Genomic DNA, 18,215 nt, shown 5'->3' with positions numbered 1-18,215 from the left:
GAGAGACAAAGAAGTAAAAAAGAAAGGGGTAATGTTAATGCAGTGCAGCCAGCAGTTTGGGCTCCCTCTGCAGCACTTGTGAACACTCTTGGCTGTGTTGAGCACTTGCTCTTTCATATCAGCCTCCTGCTGCTTCTGTAAAATAGACGCATTGAGAGAAAGAGCTTTGCGTGCATTCATTTATGTGTTTGTGTGTGTATGCGAATGCATGTCTGCAAACCCTTTTGTCGGGAAGTTAATAACAAATTGTCATGCTGGCTCTTGATTTGTATGGATAAAAGAAGCCATAATGAGCCCCATAATGCGAGTTATTTAGTGCCCCATTTGAAGCAAGTTGCCTTGTCTGTCAGTCACAGGAACTTCGTGACAAGCCTGGGCTTTTGTCCTGAAGTCTTGAACAATGAAGAGATACAGCGATGACGGACATGCACACACGCCCAGCCCACAACCCTGCATCTGTTAAACATTCATTATTCTCCTCTCCGTTGTCTTGCAGAGAGAGAAAACTGCCATAAGCTGCAGAACCAAACCAGGCGGGACCAAGTGGCTGCCTCTTTTCATGTCCACTGCTGCTGGAGCCGGTTCCACATGGCACACAAGTGTGAACTTGGTGAGTAGATTATATGTGAGTGCTATGATGCGAGAGCAGCTGGTCCATCTTTGCAGGTCAATACTGATTAAATATGGCTGATAATGTGTGCAGTGAGTCCATTTGTTTTGCTTATCTAGGCAGATATCAGGATACTACTTGACTCTCTCATTGGATATAAATTGTATTTATTAATAAAAAATCCATTACAAAAGACTGTACAGTGTAATTTCCACATATATCTTCCACTTGATACTACTTCAAACTAAAAGGTTTAACAAATAAGGACAGCAAACACATTTCATTGTTGCCATCGTTGATCCCTTATGCTGAAAACCCATTCTCCTCTAAATGTACATAAAAGAATCAAGCTAATAGTCCTATAAATGGTCATATTATTGACTCATAGTTGAAGTTTAGCCCTGGCTCGACCAATTTGCAGTGCTCAGCTAAGTGATCAAGGAACCAATACGATGCCTCACTGCTCTCCGTCAATACACCTGGTCTGACCTATTGGCTGAGGTGGAGAGGGGAACAGATCTATAGCAGCCTCCTCCGTTCTCTTCTTCTCTCTCATTAGATCCACTCTATTAAACTCCTTATGCATCTGTCTGTAGGCTGCTGGGAGGGGGTTAGGGAACAATCGGAGAGCACTGCTGGTGGTCGCTAAGCTCCACTATCGCTGATGAACTGACAAAAAGCACTGAAATGCACCAAGTTTACAGGTTGTCCAAGACACTGGTAGGATTAGTAAAAAACGTTTTTGTGTTGGCACATAATGTTTGTGTGTTCTTCTGCGTTTGTGCAGTTTTAACATGCAGTGAAGCGCGCAAATACATGTGCATAAGAATATTTCTTTGGTGGTCTTGCAGGACATTTTGGGAAATGCATTATTTTGCTTTCTGCTGGAGAATTAGATATGAAGATCTATGCTGCTCTTATATATATGTACTGTAAATATGTAGCCAGCAGCCAGTTAGCTTAGCTTTGCTTAGCTTAGCACTAAGACTGGAAACAGCGGAAAACAGCTAGACGTCTCTGTCTAATGGTTCTAATATCTGCCTGCCACTGCAGGTTATACCTGCAGGTTATATCTCACTTGTTTAATCTGCACAAAAATCTGAGTATAATAACAACAATTCAGTGTTTTACGTTAATATGACACAACATTGTCCAATACATCAACCCCTTAAACTGAATTGTCATTTTCATACTTTGTTTTTTGTACAGATTAAACAAACAAAGATATTACATGTTAAAAATGATCTTCAGAAATGCTTGTAAGCGGATTATGTTACCTTTGGACATGCTAGCAGTTACCTACTGTTCCCTGCCTCTATGCTAAGCTAACCTAAACAGCTGTTAGTTATAGCCTTATATTTAATGGATATCTGTCGGAACATTGGTTCCTGTGTGTATGCGCTGTACAGTAAATGTGTGTAAGGCGTCATTCAGGGGTAGAGTTGAGGCGAATGGAACTGTGGGGCACAGTGGAGGCAGAGGGGTCAGACATCCCCACAGTCGTCACTCCCATCTTCTTCAGGGAACGCTCGTCCGTCACTGAGATGGAGCGAGAGAACACAGGACGGGAGGCAGTCGGTGAGCCTGAGAGGGAGAGAGAGAGGGATGTTTTTTAAATTGTTCCTGTTTCCTTTATCCTCCATTCTCCATTTGCCTTGACATCGAGATGCTTTTCACGTTATGCCATTAAAGCAAATTGAAATTGACAGACTGAGAGATGGAGAGAGAATTAGATACACATGACATGAAAGAAACAACAGTACAGAGATAAAAGAGGAAGAAAAGCAAAAGAGACACTGAGAAGAAGAGAAACAGAGGGACAACTGTTTGAGTTTTCAATTTATTTAAGTATACTCAAGATCTGTGTCGTTCACTTAGATTCCCATTAGTTAAATCCCTTATTGGTATTCAACCCACACTCCCGACTTTTTATTAGACTCTAGTGTGAATGACATCCATTTACTTTTATTATGGTAGATGAATGAAATGAAAACTATCATTTGGACTGTGCGGATAAAAGCACAGTGGCATCGTTTGGCCTGTAGGGAGTCATGGCGGTGCAGCGAGCTGCAGCAGGTTGAGCAATGACTGCAGATTTGTTGCAGCTTGATGTCTCTCATCATCACACACACACACACACACACACACACACACACACACACACACACACACACACACACACAGACAGAGAGAGAGAGAGAGAGAGAGAGAGAGAGAGAGAGAGAGAGAGAGAGAGAGAGAGAGAGAGAGAGAGAGAGAGAGAGAGAGAGAGAGAGAGAGAGAGAGAGAGAGAGAGAGAGCAAAAAGCTACAGGCCATACTGGGAATTCTACCTTTGATATCGCTCACATCGAGCTGAGGTTCACTAGACTAACCAGCAGGGGGCAGGGTGACCACATACACATACACACACACACACACGCACAAAAACACACACACACACGCACACATAGGCCCAGACACAGACCCCCACCAGGGCTGACATTTGCAGCTAAGTGCTGCAATGGCTGGTTATTTATGTTGAGAGGGCTGGTGATGTGGGGAGTTCAGCAGGTGGCTGCATTACTCTGTTTATCAGACGGACGCAGTGGCATTATCACTTCATGAGCCAGCATTCACTCTTTCCCCCCCCTTACATCTGTCGTTCTGTCGTCCTTTTCTGGGCATACACCCTCTCGTCTCTCCCTCCTCACTGCTCCATGTGTAGTGAAATGCCTCCTGACTGCTTTTCCCTCTTCGTTTTTTTTCTCTCCCACAGATGTGCACCAGCCATCTGGGTACTTGTAGGGCACAGCTAAAGCACTACTGGCGCAACCAGCCTCAGTTCAAGCCTGTTAGCATTACAGAGTTATTCATTCATACTATTTTGTAGGCGGTTGACAGCAATGGTTAACATGGTGGGCCAAATTAATACAAATTACCTGTTAGATTTATTGTAAATTCCTAGTGATCTGAAAATGTGTTTGTTTTTCCCTCTCTGTTATTCCTCTACAACTCCTCCTGTATCCTCTGCTTATTTAGCTGAAATAAAATGCAAGAATAATAACCGCGCAGCACAATTATGCATTTCCAACTTACTGCTCTTTTCACATACTACTCATCTCTTACTCTACCTTCGCTGGTGTTACATCCAGCTGTATTCTCTCTCCTCTCCCTTACTCCCCCTTCTGTCTTCCCTCCCAGTCCTCTGTGATATTTCTGTACAGTACAGGTCAGGAGCTGCAACCTCACCTGTGTTCTGACTGGATTTGACTTTAGTGTTGGTCTTCTCTTGCATTGCTTGCTCGTATTCTCTCACCTCCTCAAAACTCAGTCCTGTGGGGAAAGCAAAATACACACACACACACACACACACACACACACACACACACACACACACACACACACACACACACACACACACACACACACACACACACACACACACACACACAGACAGCATCAGCACAGAGTCTATAATATGTACTACATTTTACAGGGTGTACATCTAAGAATACAACTAAGTACAACTGCTTTGTTCTGTTGAGTTTATGTTGTGTCTGTAATATCTAAATTGTGACCCACCATGCCATTCGTCTGTCCATGTTACTGCTTGCCTGTGGCCAATCAGAAGAATGTCCCTGATGTTCTGAAATAATATCAAAACATACACATGGCAGGAAAAATAAAATGTAAGTAAAAAGGCTACATAGTGCTCTGAATTTAGAATTGTGCAGGTATGGGTCGGAAATGCTACAATAAGCAATATGTTAAAGTACGTCATTGTCAAGAATAATAGTGATTACTTTATGTCACTACTTTAAAATAATTCAATCATGATTAGGATAAGGGAGAACTTATCTTATATAAATGGAAACTTATCTCAGTTTTATTTGTACTTGCCTGTATCAAAACTAAAACCACATTCCCGTCAAAGCCCTTTCTGTGCAGTAATGATTGTGGAAACTGGGCGTTTCTAGTTTTGTTCTTAGTGCTTTTGGTTTTTATTTCTAGTTTAATTACTTTGCTTCATTGAATAGGATACATGTGTCGAATCGAAAGGGATTTTTAAAAAATCAACTCTTGAACTTGTTACACCAGCTTCCTCTGTGAGAACTTCTGAAAACCTTTGCTTTGTTTACGCTGGAAGAACAGAGGTCCTCTTACTCTTTTTTGTTGTATAAAACAAAAGAGAGATTTTTCCAATAAATCTGATCTAATATTGTATTACATAAAACTGAGGTCCACTGGGAGCCTTCATGGCGATGGTCTTGGTAATTCTATTAATGTCTGTAAATTAGTGTCATAATGATTTGTTTGTGTCAAAATGCAACACATGGCACATTTGAGTAACAAATAACCAATCTGGGTGGTGTAGGATCACCATTTTTACTGTAGGTGTATAAAGACTCCAACATGTAGAAATCAATGCTTGAATAAAGCACAGCGCTTTATTAAATCCAATTAGCTATAAATTCTAATTTTGGCACCTTGTATTACACCTATATGAGCTCGTAACATTAATTGCATATCGTGTTTTAATCCAACCCTCTTTACATCAGCACAGGGAAAAGGCATGATGGGGAGAAGAAAAAAGAAAACTCACTCTGTGTATGAACTCCTCAGTCCTGGTCTGGAAGCCGTACACCTCAAAGCTGCATTGCACCCTCTTATAGGAGCACATAATGGGCTCGTGGTTGTCTCTCCAGCCTTTCTCCAGAGGCCCTCGGCCAGTTTTACTTGACTGCCAGAGACTCGGATCCTGCACAGAGTAAACAGTGGGTCTATACGTTATTTGCTGAGTCTGCAGAAACTTTGGCCCTGTGAGGTGTCTTCGGGGGAAACTGTGTGTGTGTGTGTGTGTGTGTGTGTGTGTGTGTGTGTGTGTGTGTGTGTGTGTGTGTGTGTGTGTGTGTGTGTGTGTGTTATGTGTGTTATGTGTGTTATGTGTGTGGAGATGCAAGCAGATTGTTGCTGAACAAAGCCCATAGGAGGGAAGTGTGATAACACACATTACGAAAGTGTTTGTGGTTTTACGTTTTCACTGTGTCACTTAATCTATGAGTTTAGTGTGTTGTGCTTTTTTTGGTTTGTGTGTGCATGCATGTGTGTTTGTGTCTGCATGTATATGCATCTGTGTTGACATGTGCTCGTCTGCATGCATCTGTGTTCCCGTGACTGTGAATTGACCTTTCTTTCTAAAGACCTGAAGGGAGTGAAGAAGAGTAAAACCGTGGCATGGAGGGAGTGAACATTTAAAAGATGAGTGCGGGTGTGTCGCCAATTTTATGCTCTTTCAGAAGCAAAGACTAAAGCCAGTAAAGCAAAGTTAATAACAAAAAATGTAATTTATAAGAGCTTTAGAGGTGCTATTAGGTGTATTCAAAAAAATTTGCCTCAAGTCTCTAGCTTGATACAAACACATGAGAGTGGTATCAATCTCCTCAGGTAAGCCTATTTCCAAAAATGCAGAACTATTCCTTTAAAGGGGACCTTTCATGCTTTTCTTTAGTTTCTGTCATATATGTAATGTTACTGAATATTAAATGTGGCCATTGTTTCAAGTAAAAAGGTAAACCTATGTCAAAGTGGGCCCTTAGAGCAAAAACCTCAGGCTTCAGACAGTTTTTATTTTACTTTTGCAAAAAGCTGATGCAGCTCGTCACAGATTTCTCTATATCGTCATCTGCTCCGGGCACAGGCCACCCACCAAGGACGGCGCTCTGCCCAGGACTACTCATAAAGTTTTGTGTGAAGGAAAGTTAAATTTGTTAGCATTTCCTGAAGAAGATAATGCCTGATTGGATACAGTTTTGGGCCAATAACTGCCATATCCTAACTCTTTCCTCAACAACAGCCCAGTATGTCGCTGGATTTTCGGTTAGGCTGATGTTAAAAGGTGGGGCTTTTCCATCTAAAAAAAGGCTGCGTTGAGAAGACAGAAGTGCAAACTGTAAGTAACCTTATTTCTCTTAAATGTTTGTCTTGTATTGATAATCAGACCAAATGGCTTGTGAATACAGTTGTAGTGCAGACAATGGGTGTATACAATGCAGTCTAGGTAATACATTTAGGGAGCAAACGGTGATTGCCACATAGCAATTCAGCCATGCACCAAGCAGTCAGATATATGCTTTTTATTTCAACAATATCCGCTCCAATTTTTTTTTACAACCGCCGAAGATAAATGTCACCAACCACCGTACACGTTACCTGATTGCTTGCAGATTACAAGCAATCATGGTAAGTGGGTTTACTTGATAACAGGGAACAATGGGGGAGGGGGAGAAAGGAGAGGCAGAATGTAAGACTTTGTGGATTCCATTGTTATTTCATGTGAGAATTAAGGGATTTAAACCACTTTTGCCTTGTTCTGTAGTAAAAAATGCTCTGCAAGTAATGATGAAGGGCTGTAACAGAATATGTACGTTTTTGCAACTTGTTTTACCTGGGAACACTGTTATTTCATAAGGACCAACAAGTTGTTCATAGCAAACACAGCATTATTTCTAAAGACTAAAACTCTAATGTGTAGTTTGCCTAGTGCAATCACTTTTGATATTCATTCATTACAATACTATCTAATACTGAACCTGACATGATTTAAAGGTTATCTGAGTGACCTGATGCTCTGCCCAGAAGCTCCTGTTTGATCAGGTGTTCCTGAACCCACCAGACTCTCCCCACAGAATGAGAAACCATCAGAGGAGGAGCAGCATCAGAAAAGTCTTGTGTCAGGTTGACCACTGACCTGAGGGTTCCATTACCAGCTGACACAACGTTGGTATCAGGTAAATAATCTGATTTCATGCGTGTAGAAGGGTGATAAAGTCCTGACTGTGAAATCACACATTTCTGTTTCACAGTCAAATTTTATTACAATGTGGACAGATGACAATATGAATTATAAAATATTCTCTACAGTATTTTGACAGTGTTTCAAACTGATAATCTGCAGCTTTAACAAACATTTCACTGCACAAATATAGCAAACACTTTTTAAGTGAAAAGTAGTTACTACTGATACTGTAGTTATATGAGATCAGTAATTTCACCTTCAGTTTTGTTGACAAGGTGCAGGACAAAGTCAATTCCTACATGTTGGTGCGTCATCAAGCAAGTTTAACTGGTCAAACACGGTGTGAACAAATGCTGACAGCTCCTACAGTAATAACCAAACCATTGCTTTCCCTTCTTATGTTTATCAGGTATCTTTTTACAAGAAATGATCACATGATTATTGTTTCACACCTTCTATTGTTTCATATGGTACTTTCTACCACCACAGCCAGGGAGTCACTGTGTTTGCATTTCATACTCTGCTACATGTAGCTACATGCTAACATGTTACCTCTGTGTCTCCTCACTGTAAATGTTTTCTTCTTTTTCTTCTTCTTCTTCTTCTTCTTCTTCTTCTTCTGGCTAAACAGTGACCCAATGTTCTTCCTTATCTCTTTATTTTTTCTCTGAGCTCTGTTGGGCTTTTCTCAAATGTACCTGAAAAGACAAAACATAGTGTATATTTACAGTTTACAGAGTTTATACATAAATATTAAGCTAACATGATGTGACAGAGAGATATAAATAGCATTATTTACCAGAGAAAACTTCAGGGAATCCTGTGTGATCTTGGTTGCAGGTGTTGTTAATTTCTCCCCGATTTAGGATCAGATTCTTGCTGGAACGTATGCCGCGTCAAGTTTATGGTTAAAAAACTGCTTTGGTTATAGTTCAAGGTAGAAGTGCAGCTAAACTCTGTGTAGTTGACACACACACACAGTGAGTCCTTGGCTCTTGGGGACGCTGTCAAGACAGCGACAGGCACTGAAGCGAAAGGCCCGGAAACGCAGACCAATCAGAGCAGACTGCGGGTGGAGGACTTAAAGAGATGAGCTAAAACGTGTTTCAGACGGGGTAAATAAAGGTATATTCAGCCAGACAGCTTTGGAGAAATAAAGTTTTCTTGAACATTAAAAGCATGTAAATTTGTTCTAGCCGACACCCTAAATCCAAGTATGAACCAGAAAATTAGAATGATAGGTTCCCTTTATTGTGATCAATATAGTTTTTTTTTTTTGCAGATGTTTGTTTTGGTCTTTATGTGGCTGCACATTCATGTTTGTGTGCATGTAACAGAACAGTACGTACTTCTGTCTCTTTGTAGTGCTTTTCAGGGATGGGGTCACTCAGGATATCCAGGAAACTCACATTTTCTGCTGGGGTTGGCGTGTCCCCAAACACCTGCATCCAAACAAATGGAGGAGGTCATATACAGTATAATGGGAGGAGACACCCATACACACACTCCAGTCGATCTCTCACACGCATACAGTCACTCAGTGGAGAGGGTGGATGAGAGTAGATGAGTAACTGTGTAGAAAACTGAGGTCACACACCATAACTCCCCTCACTATATGAGGCCCTTGGAGCAAATCACAATGGAGCAAATGGGGGGGGGGGGGGGGGCAAGGACGTATGAGAGATATTAAAAGAGGGGGGAAAAGAAGAATTATGAGAGCAGAATACTCTTTTTCTTGAGAGAAAATGAGGAATGCCATGGAGAGAGGGGGGCTGCTCTTTTATCTGACCTTGGTTAAAATGTGTTCTAATACCCTGCTGAAGTTCTTCATTGCACAGTTGAAAACTGACAAATAAGGAAAACCTGCTGTTAGATAAAAGCCAGCTGTGCTCCTGTGGTGCTGTTGTTGGTCTGTGTCTACCCAAGGTCTTGCTCCCTTCCATGGAATGAGTTGCATTTGCCGGTTGTTTTGTGTTGCTTTTTACAATGTGCTCAGGGCATGACGCCCTCACGGTTTCCTCGTCATTGTCTCTCTGTTTTCTTTAGATAATCATACAGAGATAGATAGATATAGAAAGCCTCTGCACTGTAAAAGTACTGATGCCACACTGTAAAACTACTCCTATTACGAGTAAAAGTCTTGCACTGAAAATGTTACTTAAAAGTACTCTACGGGATTCTAAGCATTTTGTGTCTAACGGTGCTTACAGTGCAGACTACGGCAAAAGTGCTAACAATGTTCACCTGAGGGGGAAGCGAAGGGTGAGGGCTACGCTTCCGCAACAAAGCCGTCAGTGGGCACAGTGCAGTGGCCATGAGCCCACAAGTGGGGCACGCTCACATGCACTAAATGCATACGCTGCCGGCCCGGCTGTGGCAACAAAGCTAGGAAAAGCTTGGATTACACAGGTAGATATTACTCCACTATATCTTTACATAGCAAATAGTTGTTTTGCTGCCACACTAATGCTCTGAATATCGTATATTGCATCTTTTAAAAGTATGCATGTAAGACCAGGAAAATGTAGTTAAAGTATCAGAAGTATAAATACTAAATATGCAGCAAAACAAACAGAAAGAAATAGAATAAGATCATTATAATAATGACAAGGAAAAAGAACAAGTCCTCACATCTGAGAAGATGGAAACATGAAATGTTAAAAAGGGGCATAGAAAATTATCAAAATAGACAAAATATTGTAGCTCTAATTTGTTAAACTTGTGGGTAGTTTGATCTGTAACAAAGTATCATATTTTATAAGCTCTTCATTTCTTTTGTGTATAATAACACATTTGTAAAGAAATAACTCCAACTGTCAAATATAGTAGAATACAAAGTACAACATTTTCTATTGAACTATAGTGGTATAGACGACATACTGTATAAGTAGCAAGAAAAGAAATTACTCAAAGTAAAATTACCTAAAATTTGTTCTTCAGTACAGAACTTGGCTTATATAATGATGTGCATAAATCATGCACAACTCTATGAATTTGTGTTTGTTTGGAGTAAACTTATGTAACTTGTAACTGTGTGACATGAAACAAGATTCGCCACATTTTTCTCCTCAAGCAGAGCTATAGATCTCCATATTTGGACACGTTGGTTCTTGTTACTCAACTCTTTCCTTGATTAGAGAGTGCAAATTTAATGGCTAGGCAGAGTTGCAGTTGTCACTGAATTTCTGTCTGTGTGTGTTTATGCGTGTTCGCTTTGGACAAAATGCAGCATGGCAGCCGTGCTCAACGCTGCTGCATGTCTGGTTAATAGATCTGCCAATACTGCATTTTGTGCTTTGCTTGTGTTCCTTGTAATGGGCACATCAATGTGATGAACATTTTCTTTGTGCTGCAGAGAAAATAGCAATTTCTCTCCTTCCCCCATGTCTTTCTCCTCCCCCTCTCCCATAATCACTCCATCTTTCTCACCTCTCGCTCCCTCTCATACTCACATTGCTGTTATCGCCGTTGTTGTTCTCGAATCTCGTCTCAATGCGGATGCTGAACTTGGGGAGGAATGATACCTATGGGGGTAACAAGAGGAAAAAATGGAGGAAAAAAGGGTTGAGGGCAGAGATAGAGAGAGTGGAAACAGGCTGCAGATTAGATCCACTGATACTGGAAAGAGATGAGCTCTGTTTATTCATGTACACTAAATGATGTGTGAGAATACTTACTGAGTACTCTGCAGCACCAGGGACGTTCAATATGGAAAGGGAGAAACAGCATTAGTTACTCATACATGCATGAGCACGCAATTGCTCTCACACACATGCACGTTACCACGGGGGAATACATGCATACATAGTGATGAATATTTGATGGAACCAGCTGTTAAAAGTAAATAAGTTTTGTATAATGCATTAAGGTGAAAATAACTTGATGTTTAAGACAAACAAAGGCGCTCAAACACAAAAACACACCTGTGATAGTGTACGGGTAGAAGTTCCAGGCCTTTTCTGTCACATAGAAGAATCGCGGGACAAATGTTTTCGCCCAGGACGGGAGTTTACTGAACACAAAAAGGAAAGAAAGAAGGATCGTAGTCAGAGAGTGAAAGAGGGGAATAGTACAGTATGAGATAGAGATAGAGATTATGGAAGGAGACAGAGAAATCCTAAATGGTTTCTGGGCCATTTCCAGCCAGATTACTTGAAGGCTACTCTCACCACAGCATTCATTTTATGACTCATTCCCAATTACACCTCTGGTGAGGAATTGTCACTGTAGCTTTTACGTCACATGTCAGAACATGATTGAAGTAAAATACATTTTGCACTCACTGTACTTGTGTGTGTGTGTGTGTGTGTGTGTGTGTGTGTGTGTGTGTTCCAGCATATCTTTACTAATGAGGACCAAATGTCCCACAAGCACAGAAAGATTAGGAAAATCCTCCACAGTGAGAACATTTCTTTACTTCTGTAAGAGTTTATTTTAGGATTAGGCCTTGGGTTCATACTGGTGATTAGAATAAGAGTTGAGGTTACATTAGGGTAATGAGTGAAGTTAGTTTAGGGTTAGGGACTGAACTTAGAGTTAAAAGAGAATCCAGTTTGTTTGTTAGTCTGAGGTTTCACAGTTATCACAATTCCATGAATAATGGACTGTCACCCTGAACACAACCCAAACATAACGCTTCCTTTCAGCACAATAACATGAACAATGGATTCATGCACAGCTTCTGGCATCTCTCACATACTTCCTTGTTTACTTTGATGACTGTAACTGGAAGCAAAGCTCAACACTTATTTTAACGCCCCTCATTTAGAGTTTGTATAAGTAGTTTCTAACAGATTATTATACAATTGTAATTAGATATACAGACATATTTAAGTGTTTATTAACACACCCGTGTAGTAATACACATCTCTGCATGTGGCTGAGTTTGTGTAGTGTAGTCCTGCCTCCTGCCTCGTTTGAATGCATGTTTCACTGGCTGCAAGCGGCATGTTACAAGGTGGTGGGCAGCCTTCTTATATACAGTCTATGTGGGCAACACAGCTCTGCTTGGCTTAATATTTAAGCTAACAACTAATGTCAACGGAGGTTACATTGAGTCACATATTGACGCTTTCAAGCTCTATTCAGTAAACATGAGTATTGGTCAAAGGTAAATTATAACATTATCATAATGCCTTCCAATGTTATCTTGTTAAATTTAGCTTTTGGCCAGAAACTTGAATAAATACTATTGTTTGAAGGTTTGTTTTTGTTTTCATAGTAATAGAAAAGCCAACACAAGCTATAATTAGCTTATTACGAATCAGAACAACGCTTGGTATCGGCCGTGTATTGGCAGATAGGGCTCATTGAAGATTGGCAACAGGTACCGGCGGAAAAAACGTGACATCTCTTAATGTTCCTTCAAAATACATTTAAAATGTCCGTATATCTAATTACAAATAAGTTATAGTCTTCTATAAAACATGTGTTTGTACACTGTATATAATTACTTAAGATGGTGTTAAAGTAAAGTGTCACCACCATTTAAATATATGAACTTCTATTCAAGAGTTTGTTTTGTGTGTGACCAGCCAACAGAGATATGTTTCTATGACCATCAGGATGACGTGTTTTTCTCAGCTGAAAGTCTCTGCTTTAGAATGCTTGAAGCGTTGACTGTAAGATGAGCTCATGGCACAATAACAGGTCTACTGTAACCACACAGTATAGGCCTCAACTTGTTCCAGGCAGCGGGTACTTGGACTTTGGATGTGGGCAGGTTACACTGCAGTGTTGGTGTTACTGTTTTATTGCTTGTCAGTAGTGATACCTGCAACGTGGATCTATAGAGCGTAAAGCTTTGCAGTGAAGTGAGGGATCAAAGAGCGAACACAATCAGTTATCATAATGACAGAGCTGACAACTCGAGCATATAAGGCTCCGACTGCAAATCACCAGTTATTAGTTTTAGTGCCTCATTAGTACAGCAACTCGATTGAGGTGCACTCTACCTGCTGAGGTAGATTCGCTTCTCTGTCAGCTGTCCGGGGCCGTGCTGGGGGTGAGTGTCCGACTCATTCTTCACCACCTCCACCCCTTCTCCCCCACCACTCTGCTCGCAGCTGTGCTTACTGATCATGTACAGCTGGCCAATCCTGTACTAGAGCCCGAGGAGAGGTTTAGGATGAGGTGCGTGGAGGTGAGGATGGAGAGAGAGAGAGAGAGAGAGAGAGAGAGAGAGAGAAGAGAGAGAGAGAGAGAGAGAGAGAGAGAGAGAGAGAGAGAGAGAGAGAGAGAGATAAAAAACTGTGGTGAGAAAACGTGAAGCACAAAGCAAAATCATCAAAATCCATCTAAATAGACAACATTTCAGTGCAGTGTTTATTTCATTCATTACGTGTTTGTTGATAGCATGCAAGCATGCAACAAGAAAACTTTATTCAGCAGGTTTATAGCTTAGAATAATACTATAAAACATTTTTAAAGGGACTCGCTCCCATTTCCTCTTACAAATGTAAAGTTGAATTAATTGGCAATAAAAGAGATTGTGTGGTAATCATAGGGCCCTAATATTGCTGTTCACTGACACTACAGAAGGATTGCTAATCTTTGTTGTGGCCACAGCAGTTTTATAGTCTTAATTCAACTCTAGGAGCTTGTACACAACTTTATTTCATTGTTATTTCTTTCTTCTCTGTACATAGATCTATTGAATATCTACAGTCACCTTTTGTCTGAAACGCACATTTTTCGGGTCTGTCTCTTTAAGCCCTCCTCCAAAAAAGCTAAGTCTGCTCTGATTGGCTTGCGAGAAAAATATGGTGCACCTTTGCAAAGGTAGCTCTTAAAGCCATGGGGGGAGTCGTGTTGCACGGTGTACCGATACTAGAAAGGTATCACAATACCCTGGTGTTAAGAGCTATACAATACCCCCATCTTATTAGTACCAGTTCTCTAAGTATGACTGTGAAGCATTCCCCAGCGAAACTAAATATTTGAACGGTGTACAGTTACAAGAGGGATTTAAATCAAATCCTTTGCATTTGATTAGAATGAAGTGCGATACGGAGATCCAGAGGACTGTGGCTCCACACACACCTCCCTTCTCGCTAAAAGTTGCGTAAGCTCCTATTTTGGAGGGAGGGAAAGATGAATGTATTTTGTTAAAAAAATGCAAATCATTTATTTATTTATTTTAAATGTTGTTAAATAGGTGCACAATGTGACCGTACATGTGAACTAATGGTTTAAGGCTATACAAATAAAATGACTTGACATTTCAGAAGGATTTAAATTGAAAGATAAAAAATAAATGTTTACTCATTGGTGGCCACAAGGTAATAAGGAATTGTATTGACTTCAATAACCAATCAATACAGTAATACCACTACTAGTAATCAATGAACTGCACACTCCATTGAGGAAATTATAATAACCATCAGCCTCTAAGAGGAAATAGCTGGTGGGAGTGATGACAGAAAAATCTCCTGGCAGCAGGTTCAGCCATAACTGCTGAGTCTGATTTTGTGTCGACAGGCACTTACTCACTGCTGTTTAGGGGCACGCTTTGTTATTTGCTGTAATTTTTTAAATAGTCTTCTGCTGTGTATAAAGATTTCCCTCAAGTTACCATATCTGACATCAAAATGTAATTTGGCCAGTGAGGGTGAATGCATGGGAGTCTAAATTAAAGAGGGGGGGTAAGACTTTGTTCTCTGCTGCAGCCCCAAGTTTGTGCTCGATGCTGATGAGGCGGGAGTGTTTTCTGTTAGTGAGTCTAAAGAGGACGAGACCTTTGGGCATCTGGAGCGGCCTCCTCCATGAGCTCAACCTGACAGATTCAGGGTGTCCTTTTGAACAATTTCCACAATGATACTTCAGTATCTGCACTGATGCTGCTATCTGTCTTTTCCTTCTCAACATTGTTTCTATGGACAGCATTGGGTTTGCTTTTTAATTGCAGAGCTCTTGGTGAAAGTTTGCATGAAAAAGCAATTCAATTATACTGCAAACAAGTAAACTGTTCTGCTGTGGCCACTGTAATGTAATTCATTTTGTTGCCCTATATTTGTGTGGCACTAAAGCATTATTTTAAGAGAGAGAAAGAGGTGGGCAGATCTCAGTTTTCTATCCTTCAATGTACTCTGTTGACATCAATGTGGCACTCCTTCTTGTTCCAATTACAGTGGAATGTCAACATTCAATATTTACTTATTGGGAATCCGTGGGACTTAATTAATCACAGTGATGAGAGTTTATACACAGTCTTAAGACTAACAGACTGCAGAGCAATAAGCTCCTCCCTCACAGGTTGTGAATCTCTTCGGCTTTTTTAGGAAACTAATCTTAGCAGGAAGTTGAATACACTTATCTGTCCTTAAATCATTTTTATTATCTGACTGGCGGTGATGAGTTATGTGTTGACAGACTCATCTATTGACAGCACTTGGCATGTATTTTCCTCCTACTGTCTTTTAAAAAAAAAAAAGGCAAGGATAGTTTACAAGCTGGGAATTTGTCATAAATTCCTGAGTGTAAATATAGCTCATCATTGCAGGGCGGAAACTCTGCAGATAGTGCCAGTGTGACGGCAACTGAACATGAAAGAATTTAAGATTAAAGTAAAGCTCATGGCAACTTTTTCAGTGATTAAATACTAAGAGCAAAGACTTGAAATTGTTATGTAACCCTGGATCTGTCTACTGACAATGACAATGTGACAACCTTATCTAAATATTTGTAATTTATTGTGTGCTCAGCTCCAAAGCAAGAGTATGGAAAGAGTATGGCACAGCTGTAGATTTGCCCAGAGTCTTGGACATGTTGGATTATGGGATTTATTTGGCAGTTGCTTCTGTGCAACTCCACTAACCCACTCTACCACCTGAAATGCAGCCGCCACCTGTCAGCTTTTCCGACAGCAGAACGCAAAAGTGAACATTCCTTAACACACGCTGAGCTGTATTGTGTTACAGAAGTACCACTGGATATTTCACACCTGAAAATCAGCAGCGTTCCCTTCTAAAAAATGAAGCAAGGGTTAGGACGTTGTAAAAGGCTTGGACTGAGGTAACTGTCACGATTTGATACTGCCTCAAATAAGCTGCACTTAAACTTACATTACATTCAGGCAAAAGAGGATTTGCTGCCAGCTCGAGTTCCTGTGTGCCCTGAACTGATACTGTAAATCCTATTTTGGACTGCTATTTGTCACTGTCATTGTTGTGGTAACACGTAGAATTGAAGGGGGGAGGGGACGGTATAGGAGGCGATGAGGACGTTTCTTCTGAAGGGCACTTTGGTGCACAACTCACTTCGTCTGCCCACCTTTTCTCTCTTAGCTGGATCTCCTTTGTTGATAAACCCGCAGGCCTTTGATTGACTTAAGGTCTTGTAAAACTGTAAACCGGTCCAACTAGTTTTTGAGCCGCTAGGTGTGCTAAAGCAAGCGAGGGAAGTAGAGAAGCGGACAGATGGGGAGATAATTCAGACACAACAGCAGCGCTATTATGCTGCTGCCCAGGTGTTGTTGCTTTGGCTCCATCAGTTTGGCCGAGCCCGTCGGTGCTGATCATTCCTCGCTACCCCAGCGTGCCAAAGCTCCCACTGAGCCGCCGCAGGAGGTCTGTGTGCTCCGTTGGCACTTTCCTTATCAGCACATTAACACTTTCAAGATTACAAGTTAAAACAACACATTGCACATTAGAAATAAACCCCTCTCTTGTCCTTTCAATTTAAACTCGTGGGAGGGTTGTGTGTGTGTGTGTGTGTGTGTGTGTGTGTGTGTGTGTGTGTGTGTGTGTGTGTGTGTGTGTGTGTGCGTGCGCACGTGTGTGAGCGTGGGAAAGACAAACACGCTTACCTCATCCACAGTCAGTGGCATGCATATGCGGTACTCTTTCATCAACATGGTGCTGTTACAGAGAGGACTGGCTGTGCTTGAGTCTGTCTATCTCAGCTGTCTTGGTTGCATAGTAGACAGGCTCAGGCAAGCTACGCTGCTGCTGGACCACAGTGACCTCTTTTTTGATGCTCTCCTTCCTTTGTTTTGCTGATGTCAGTAATCCATTGAGTTTAGTCCAGTCCTCTCTGTCAATGAGTGTCTGCTGGTTTCTCACTTATTCGCTCGCTCCTTGCAGCCTCGTCTCTCCTGTTTTGTTTCTCTTCCTCAATTAATCTCCTGGACCCCGACTTTCTAACTGCCGTCTCTCCCTCCTTTTCTTGTTACTTCTGCTTTCTCTTCCCCTGCTTTCAGCTGCCCTTTTCTGTTTGCAATTTCTTTTTTTCTCACTTAGCTTCTGTTTGCTTTCTTTCACCACAGTAAGAAAGTGGTAATTAACTGCGAGGTAAGATTGAAAGCCAACCAACTCTACCTGTTCTTTCCCTTCTTTGCCTCTCTGTGCTTTGTTTAATTCCTCCTCAGACTTCTTAAGCGTAACCTTGGTGTCTGCTGAGCGCTCTTGCCTTTCCCCTCAACTGCCCTCCGCTGCTTTCAGTTCCTCACAAATTCCTCCGTCTGTTCCCTCCTTATCTCTCTTTTTCTTTTCTCTCCCTCCCATACTATCCACTCCCCGCCCACTGTACTTTACTACCTCCTCACCTGTGTCACCTCCCCCCTTCTCCCTTTCTCTCTTTCTGATCTGTATCTGTTCTTTTCTCTCTGTCGCCAACACTGTTGTCAACAACAACACACTCTATCATCGTTCTCTATCTGGCAGCAATAAGTAACATTGTTTGTTGACATCGGTCTTTGAATTTGAGGCATATTCCTCAGACAGGACCCCCACGCTTGACACACAGGGTGGGCCGTCGGATTAGATATTACCAAAGCCGTGAGAACTTCCATTAAGCACAACGCCAGGCTCGCTTACATTGTATTACCTCA

At 41.3% G+C, this 18,215-nt stretch overlaps 1 protein-coding gene across 2 annotated transcripts; it reads right to left on the bottom strand.

The window, feature by feature from the left end:
* Window positions 1-760: 760 nt before the first annotated feature.
* pitpnc1b (phosphatidylinositol transfer protein cytoplasmic 1b) lies at window positions 761-17,826 on the bottom strand. 2 transcript variants are annotated; one of them, XM_068736091.1, is made up of 10 exons: window positions 17,193-17,826; window positions 13,342-13,490; window positions 11,311-11,399; window positions 11,065-11,072; window positions 10,840-10,911; window positions 8,737-8,829; window positions 5,195-5,350; window positions 4,174-4,237; window positions 3,841-3,924; window positions 761-2,194 (listed from the first exon to the last, which is right to left on the bottom strand). In XM_068736091.1, the coding sequence occupies exons 1-10, from the start codon at window positions 17,238-17,240 to the stop codon at window positions 2,037-2,039; spliced, it is 921 nt and encodes a 306-aa protein (XP_068592192.1). In that variant the 5' UTR covers window positions 17,241-17,826; the 3' UTR covers window positions 761-2,036. The 2 variants fall into 2 exon arrangements, with proteins under 2 accessions (XP_068592192.1, XP_068592193.1); XM_068736092.1 differs by having other exon boundaries at window positions 13,342-13,485.
* Between the last annotated feature and the right edge of the window lie 389 nt (window positions 17,827-18,215).

The sequence above is a fragment of the Cebidichthys violaceus genome, unplaced genomic scaffold (genome assembly GCF_023349555.1).
Source record: "Cebidichthys violaceus isolate CVI_PGR_0920_01 unplaced genomic scaffold, fCebVio1.0.p SCAF_7, whole genome shotgun sequence".
In the NCBI taxonomy this organism is placed as follows: Eukaryota; Metazoa; Chordata; class Actinopteri; order Perciformes; family Stichaeidae; genus Cebidichthys; species Cebidichthys violaceus.
This window is presented reverse-complemented; position numbering and strand designations above follow the sequence as displayed.

Coding starts and splice junctions, on each gene's coding strand:
- pitpnc1b (XM_068736091.1), bottom strand. CDS start 17,240: ATGTTGATGAAAGAGTACCGCATATGCATGCCACTGACTGTGGATGAG. Junction 4,238..5,194: donor CTGAGGAGTTCATACACAGA/GTGAGTTTTCTT, acceptor ATATTATTTCAG/AACATCAGGGACATTCTTCT. Junction 3,925..4,173: donor ATGGACAGACGAATGGCATG/GTGGGTCACAAT, acceptor CTTTCCCCACAG/GACTGAGTTTTGAGGAGGTG.